This window comes from Plecotus auritus (assembly GCF_963455305.1).
Source record: "Plecotus auritus genome assembly, chromosome: 5".
NCBI lineage: Eukaryota > Metazoa > Chordata > Mammalia > Chiroptera > Vespertilionidae > Plecotus > Plecotus auritus.
Window position 1 is genome coordinate 163,748,574 of NC_137776.1, and position 8,523 is coordinate 163,757,096.

The window sequence follows — 8,523 nt, forward strand, 5'->3', positions numbered from 1 at the left end:
ACTTGTAGGCCTCAGGAGGCACTGCTGAGGAAGGGCTGCCCTTGACTTATGTAGCACAGATGTCCTTGCGTGGTCATGGCCCCCCAGGGTCAGCTGTGAAACAGTAGGAAGACCAAGGATCAGCTGGCCTCGTGTTTCCCGGAGCTCTGCCTTCCTCAGCACTTCCCACTGTTCCTTGACATCTACCCACAGGATCTCTCCTTTCTCTAGTCCTGAACTCATTATGCCGGAGAAAGCGCCTGTACTCCTTTCCCCTAAAAAAAGGAATTCAGTATCTATTCCAGATCCAGGTTCTGCCAGCTAGCCACCACTCATGGTCTCCTCTTGACTCACCCCCTAACCCACCTGTTAAAGTCTGTTTGGGGCTAACGAAATTCTGGGCCTATGTACCACCAGGGGCGAGTTCAAGGTACTTATGTAGCCAGTCCTTCCTTCCTCCCCTCCCCTCCTCTCCCCTCCCCTCCCCTCCCCTCCCCTCTTCTCCCCTCCCCTCCCCTCTCCTGTCCTCTCCTCCCCTCCCCTTCCTTTCCTTTTTCCCTCTCTCCTCCCTCTCCTTCTTCTCCTCCCTCCCTCCCTCCCTCCCTCCCTCCCTCCCTCCCTCCCTCCCACCTTCCTTCCTTCCTTCCTTCCTTCCTTCCTTCCTTCCTTCCTTCCTTCCTTCCTCCCTCCCTCCCTCCCTCCCTCCCTCCCTTCCTTCCTTCTTTCCCTCCTGAAACATTTACTAAACCCCTGTTCTCAGATAGGCTGTCCCCCAGGCCCAGTGTGGCAGATAGAAAAGCAAGGGGACAGTTACACTACAGTATGATAAGGACTAAATTGTAGGAAGGCACAGAGCGCTATGAAAACAAAGAGGAGATGAAAACCCATTCAGGAGCTGAGCAGAGAGGAGGGGTGGTTGGGAAGCAAACTCAGGGAACTGAGTCTCTGCTGTGAGGAGCCCTCTGACTCCACCCATGGACTCCTTTCTGCCTTAACTTAAAGGGCTTTAGTAGTTGTGCTTTCTATTCTTCAGTCCCACCTCTGGCTGGAAGCCCCTCCCGGAACCACAGTGAATGTGGATGGAACCCAGGTACCCTGCCTACTCCCTTTGGCACCCCTTTCCTCCGGGGGACGGAATGTGCCTGGTCCCTTGTCCACTGTCTGAGACCTCCAGCTCCAGGTCCACCTCCTCTTGGTTCCGGAGTGTTTGACCTCTGAGCCCTGGACCCCCATTGCTGCATCAGTCTCCGAGTAGTCAGACTGCCCAACCCAGGAATGTGGGGAACCAGACCTCGGGAGCTGGGCTGGGGCCCCCATACTGGCCAGCTTAGCTTCCCCAGACCCTTCTCGGTGGTGCCACCTTCTGGTTTCTCCTTCCAGCTCATAATTCCCATTTAATACCTGCCTCCCCCAGATTCCAGCATGCCTTACATCTGAGTACAAAGGAAATGCAAGTATAACTTACCCGTGTGTCGAATGGGCTGAACTTGGTTGAGTGAAATCCAAAAATAATTTTATTTCCCCTCCAACCACTGCTCTTTAAACCAGCTCTCATAGGAAATAAGGAACCCTTTTCCTACTCATAGCTGACCTCTCAAATCGAGATATTAACTTTTCTAGCAATTCCAGGTACCAGAAAAGACTCATCTTGGAGTATTAAAAAGTTCAATTGGATTTCAATGAAAATTTCGCTCTTTTACCCAGTCCTGAGTTCATCCTCTAGTCCCCAGCTCAGGGTGGACTCTGCTCTAGCCTTGGGGACAAGAGATGTAGTCTGTCCTTTTACCCCGCTTCACAGCTCTCTCGTTGGCTCCTCTCCAGTCACCGACTGGTCTGGGGGAGTTGTGGGAGGGGGGGGGGGTGGGAGGCGGGGGGAGCAAGGAAAGGGAACTCGGGCTCCAGGGCTCCGAGGTGCTGTGTAATTCAGGGGATTCGCAGGTGCCGGGAATCCAGGGGAGAAAGGACGAGTGAGAAATGGAGGTGAAGGGTGGGAAAGAGGGGCATTCAATAATTCGCTAGAGGTGAGCGCCGAGCCTTATTTTTTAAAGTCTCGGGCATTATGGTTATTGCTGTCAGTCCTGGTTGTGAATCAGAGCCAGGAACCTTTGCCCCGAGGATGCCCTCCTCCCCGTCGCTCTCATCCGGAAGGAAGATTAACAGCCGGAGCCGCAGCAGCTGGCCCTGGGGGAGGGAGTCCAGGCACTGAACGCATGAAGCCCAGGGAGGACTGAGAACTGGCCGCTTTCGCTGTGGCTGGGGCTCCTGCCTCTGGGGCTCCTGCCTCTGGGGCTCCTGCCTCTGGGGCTCCTGCCTCTGGGGAAGGAGTGTGACGGAGGGGGGGAAGGGGGGGGGGATCCCTCAGGCAGGGCGGCTTCAGCCTGACGCAGGAGAGTGTCCAGCCTTCCCTCTCCCTGTGGGTGAGAACCAGCTTCACTGCTCAGGGAGGCAGAGACTGACCCCCAGGACAGAAAGGCCCCCCTTCTCCCGGGCAGCTGGGCCAGAGAGCGCTGGCCCTCCTCTCATCTCCTAGCACCGCCTCCTGCGCTCGGAGGGGACAGGACACCTTCCCCGTTTGCTGTGGCTTTTCCAGCAGAGCCCTGCTGGATGGTTGCCTGTGTCCTTCCTGGGAATTTTATGGGGAAAGGGACACTTGCCGACCGCAGGCCTGCAGTTCCGATTCCCCGGCAGTATCCTTATCCTGGGCTCTCTTTCCCTTGTCTGGGCCCCTGGCGGCGGTGGACTCTGATGAGGTGGGACTGCAGGACGGAAGGATCCAGATCCCTGACTCAGGCGTGAACAAACCGCCCCAGAGCCGCCCGGGGCTGTGAGAGCAGGGAGCAGTGCACCCTGAGATTTCAGGGTGGTTGTCACGGCTAACTCCTCCCCGAAGACTGGGAGCTCCGCTGTGGTGACCCAAGGCCAGGGCTAGAGACAGGGGTGCCTGGGCTCGAGGACGGGAATGGACCTGCTCCCGGTTGAGGGCGGGGAGGCGTCACCAACACGTTGGCCGCCGAAGCAGAGCTGATGAAACTGTTCTTTGGATACAATGGTCTGATGTTAGCAGCACAGGTTTGGAGCCAGACTTACTGGAGTTGGGAGGGCCACCCTGCCACAGAGTTGTTCCAGATGTGAAGTGAAAGGGTGTTTGTAAAAGGGCTGCATAAATCCGCTGGCATCAAGTTTATTGACTTCACTTAGTTCATCATTTCTTCACCTTCAGTACATCTGCTTCTGCCGTGTTCTTCTTCTTCTTTTTTTTTTTTTTAAATATATTTTATTGATTTTTTACAGAGAGGAAGGGAAAGGGATAGAGAGTTAGAAACATCGATGAGAGAGAAACATCGACCAGCTGCTTCCTGCACACCTCCTACTGGGGATGTGCCTGCAACCAAGGTACATGCCCTTGACCGGAATCGAACCTGGGACATCTCAGTCTGCAGGCCGACGCTCTATCCACTAAGCCAAACCGGTCAGGCCCCATGCTTCTGCCCTGTTCTTGAGCTACCCTCTCTCTGGCCCTGTGGTAATGCTTGTTGACAGGAGTTATCAATGCCCAAAACACCCACCTGGAGGGGGTAGGACCTGACCTAACTCACTTGGTCAAAGAGACTCAATGGATCACTTTCTCTTCTCTGCTCAAGGTGGGCTTCTCCCTGTCACTGCCGTTGGGATACTTTCCGCACCACCCAGAGAGACCGGCAGGTCTCATTTTGTGCTTTCCTTCCTGAAATCAGTGAGAGCAGGGCTTTATGAAAGTCAGTTGTTGGTCACATTAGGGGATGGTTCGATGATTTGGTAGTTGCGTTGGCCAAAACTACTTGAGGCCAAAACTAGTAGACTCATAGGGAGGTGAAGCATCTTGGAATCTGCAAGTTGGGTTTGAAGAGTATTTTTCTTAATTTGCCTGGTTTTAAGGATAACCTGGAGTGCTCCAATCAGCATTCCAGGGAATTCTTACCAGCAGGGAAGTTTGGAAAGCACTGGTTTTATAAATTTTTGATACCTATATTAGGATTAATCACAAATAAAAGACTATTTTAAAAGCTAACAAGCTCAACATATGTTATTTTAACAAACCCAGTGTGTGATTTTTTTTTTTTTGCATATCCTCTCATATACTCACACACGGTAAAAGTGAAACACATTTCCTCGTAGCTAAAAATAAGAAATTTATCATATTTGTTTATGAGGTTAATTTAGTTTATACTATCTTCCTGTTTATTCTCTTTTTAAAAAATGTCCTGTTTATTCTTAAGCTAGAAGAATGAAGATGAACTCCTTTGCTTCTTCAATACCGCCCCCCCCCCAAAAAAAAATCGTGAACTATTTCTTTACATCCACCATGGTGGTTAGAAGTTAGGTTATCATTTCCATGGTTTGTGGCAGTAAGGGACTTCCAAACTATTTCACTAGGGCTGCCTGGAAGATTGGGATGGAAAAATAGGCACTATGCTAGGTACTTCCCCACATGTAATCTCATTTAATATACATGGCATTTTTGCAAGGTATAATGATCACCATTTTGTAGGCAAGCAAATAAAGGCTCAGAATTTAGGGAATTCACCCCAAGTTACATTGCTGGTAAGTGCCAGGACTTTCTGGAAAACCTCATTAACAAGAATCACCCTTTTACCTGAAATGAGTAGCTATTGAGTCTAGAGTTGACCTTGGATGTGCTTTTTTGAGAGATTAATGATTAACCTTAGCACTGAGAATAACAGCAAGAATACTGGTAACATGCAGGGACATTTTTGCTGTAATGGAAGGAGAACAGGTTCTTGCAGTCAGAAAAAAAAATATACCACTTAGGAGTTATGTGACCTTGAACAAATGACTGAACTTTTTTGAAACTTAGTCTCTGAAAAATGGAGACGATAATGCACAATTCACTCCTCCGAGAGAATTGTAAGAAGTGAGTGAGACAAAGGATTTAAAAGGTCTAAGGGTGTCTGTCACACGGTTAATGCTCAATAAAGTTGAATTCTTCCTTTCTCCTTCTGATCAGAATTTGAATATCTACAGTTTAACCCTGTCATTATACATTTTCTTAAGCTTTCCACCGACCCTTTCCTAACTGTAATAGGATCCTCAATAATAATATTTAAGTATAACCTAATAACTAACACTTATTATGTATTTTACATGTACTGTCACCTTGAATTCTTACCGCAACTTTTTGAGGAAGATATTATTACTAGAGGCCCGGTGCATGGGTGGGGTCCTGAGGGGAGTGGGGGTGGGGTGGGCTGGGACACGATTGGCCCTCTGGGTGGGTGGTGGGGTGCCCTTGCTGGCCCGGATCTGGAGCCATCCTGCTGACTTTTGCACTGGTTGTCAAGAGTCACCTGGCAGCCGCTTTTATATCCTTTCTTCCTTGCAGAGCATCTAGGGAGGGGAAGTGGCTGCGGTGCCCAAGGCTGACTTCCAGGAGGCCAAGGCACTGTCAGGATCGTGCCGGTGGCGCTGGTCCATTGGTGCCTGGCCCATTCTCCGGAGATTGGACCTGCAGGACTACTGAGGGAGGGAGTGGCTGCCACCAGGCTGGTGGGCCACTCAGATGGGTCAGTAAGCTCCCACTGCATTGAGCATCTGCACCCTCGTGGTCAGTGCGCATCATAGCAACCGGTCGTTCCGGTCATTCGGTTGGAATGGTTGTTTAGGCTTTTATATATATAATCATTTTCAATTTATAGATTAGGATCTCCCCCTGAGAGAGGGAGTGGCTGCCACCAGGCTGGTGGGCCACTCAGATGGGTCAGTAAGCTCCCACTGCATTGAGCATCTGCACCCTCGTGGTCAGTGCGCATCATAGCAACCGGTCGTTCCGGTCATTCGGTTGGAATGGTTGTTTAGGCTTTTATATATATAATCATTTTCAATTTATAGATTAGGATCTCCCCCTGAGAGAGGGAGTGGCTGCCACCAGGCTGGTGGGCCACTCAGATGGGTCAGTAAGCTCCCACTGCATTGAGCATCTGCACCCTCGTGGTCAGTGCGCATCATAGCAACCGGTCGTTCGGGTCATTCGGTTGGAATGATCGCTTAGGCTTTTGTATATATAATCATTTTCAATTTAAAGATTAGGATCTCCCCCTGAGAGAGGGAAGTGGTTGTCTAAGGATGCACGTGTAGTAAATGGTACAGATGATGTGAATCAGATCTGTCTTCTGTTTGTAACCACCATATTCTGTTGCCTCCCAAAAGATAACCACTTGCCAGTTTTTCTGAATCTGATGAGAGGGTCCCTGGACATAGGTTTTTCTTGTTTTCCTGAGCCCAGGACTGTCAACTTTGCTTCTGAAGGGTGGGTCAAGTTGGACCTATATTTCTTTGGGAACTGGCATCTTGTGATAGTTAATTTTATCTGTCAACTTGACCATGGGGTGCCCAGATCAACCTTTCATTTCCGTAAGAGGGTTTCTGGATGCCACGGGCATTATAATCAGTGGATTTAAAATCAGACAACCAATGGGTCTGGGCTGCCTGTCACGACTTGAGCCAATTAAGCAGAGACAGGGTTGAATCCTATATGAGCATGTATCCCAATAATGCCAGCAGTATGGGAAGCAGCCAGTCATCCACAAATATTTGCTCTGCCTTCCTCCCCCAAACCAGCTGCATGTGGGGTACAAGGACAAAGATTACCTGGGGAAGTGGGCTAAAGGGGTAAGCATGGGTATGATTACAGGCAATGTGGACAATGTGGGCTGGGGGTCTACAAAGGGCAGGGGGCATCCAGGACTCCATTGTTTTCTTCCTGCAACAAGGTTGTTAATTTTTCCATGATAATAGGCAGCTCCTGGATGGGGAGGATGGACTGCATTTCCAGGTGAGCTCCCAGGAGTGCACAACTCTAGATTAGAATGTGCTTTCTTACTAGTAAATCAGAACAAAACAACCACAGTTAACAGAGCATGATTAATATTTCTTATAACTAATAGCTAGTCCCCAATATTCTATTCCTGCCCCTAACAGACCCAGTAGAGCAGATTGTCCTCCCCAATCCATTGAGGCCTGGATAGAATGAAAAGGCAAAAGAAAGGGGAAATTCTCTTTCTGCCTGTGTGAGCTGGGGCATCAGTATTTCACTGTCAGGCAGGGACTTATACATTCTGTGCTCCTGGTTCTCAGGCCTTTCGTCTCAGACTGGAATTACATCACCAGCTTTCCAGGTGGCTCTCCAGCTTGCAGATGACAGACTGTGGGACTTCCCAGCCTCCATAATCACATGAGCTGATGCCCCATTATCTATCTATCTATCTATCTATCTATCTATCTATCTATCTACCTATCTATCTACCTAGCTATCTAATCTCCTATTGGTTCTGTGTCTCTGGAGAACCCTGAGTAATACATATCTAATCAGGTTAATGTCTAGTATGATGCTTAAGCTCCTATCATGATTTTCCTCGAGTTTTCTTGTGACTTTTCTAAGTGGCAGCAGTAGCAATGGCAGCAGAACCAAAAACAATGGATTTGATCAAGTACTTACAGTTTCTACAACTTTATCCAATGCTTCCAGAACACCCAAAGGACATGTCGGATGAGGTTGCATCTGTGTTATTAATGCCAATGTTTTGTCACTGATTCCTTTGCATCTTTCATAAAGTTTACTTTTCCTAATGCAGCTACCTGTCGGATTCTTCAACTTTCTTCACAGCTTGTTCTAGTACCTGTATTACCTCTTCTATATGCATTCTTGGCACGGAATAACAACAACTAGTGTGAATGGAACTCTTTATACTCTGTAAAGCACTTTCCACGATGTAATCTCACTTTGTTCCTGCATCATCATTGCTCCTGCTGTGTCTTCTATCTGGAACAGTCTGTCAATATTAGGTCTGACAAACTCCTATTCGTCCTCGAAGACCTACACAAAAAATCCTCTGTGGGAGGCTTCTGCCCCTCTGACAGCGTTGCCGTCCTCGAACCAGCCAAGCACATGGGCTTCAGGACCGTGGCTCTGGCGGGGAGAGGCTTTCCCCAGACCCCTGAATGACGTCCCCTTTCATTTCAGACCGTGCTCAGGAATCACCTCTTCCCAGAGGCCCTCATGCCTGTGCGTTTAAAAATAAATCTTTGTAGACATTGGCCCATTATTAATGTTCACGAATATTGGTTTCAATTACACCTCCATAAAGCCGGAAAATATTGGCTCGTAAATTTTAGTAAATGTACTGCACCAATGTAAGGTATTAATAACAGGGGAAACGGGGTGAGAAGGCATATGGGAACGCTCTGTATTATCTTCTCAAGTTTTCTATAAATTTAAAACTGTTCTAAAAAATAAAGTCTGTACAAAGAAGCGCAGGTTCGTTGTGGGTGAAGAGGCTGGGCACGTGGCCCAGGAAGCTGCCCATTCACAGATCCAGGGCATTCCTCTCAGTCAATGTTTACAAACCACTGGCTGGTCACACACTTAAAGGTACTTGGGTGCTCCCCTGCTTGGAGCTAGGCATGAGCTCCTCCAAAGCCGTGGAGCCTGTGTCCTCGTCTCTCAGACCCTGGGCTCAGAGAGCCCGGCTCCGGAAGGTGCTCCATAGA

At 48.9% G+C, this 8,523-nt stretch overlaps 1 protein-coding gene across 1 annotated transcript in view; it reads left to right on the forward strand.

Moving 5' to 3' along the window:
- Window positions 1–7,735, forward strand: part of TMEM38B (transmembrane protein 38B) — a gene marked incomplete at its 5' end in the record, with an annotated part of 81,032 nt that extends 73,297 nt beyond the window's left edge. The window contains one exon of the mRNA XM_080667950.1: window positions 7,608–7,735. Within this exon, the coding sequence (XP_080524076.1) occupies window positions 7,608–7,649 (42 nt within the window). The 3' untranslated portion in view covers window positions 7,650–7,735. The remainder of the gene's footprint in view (window positions 1–7,607) is intronic.
- Between the last annotated feature and the right edge of the window lie 788 nt (window positions 7,736–8,523).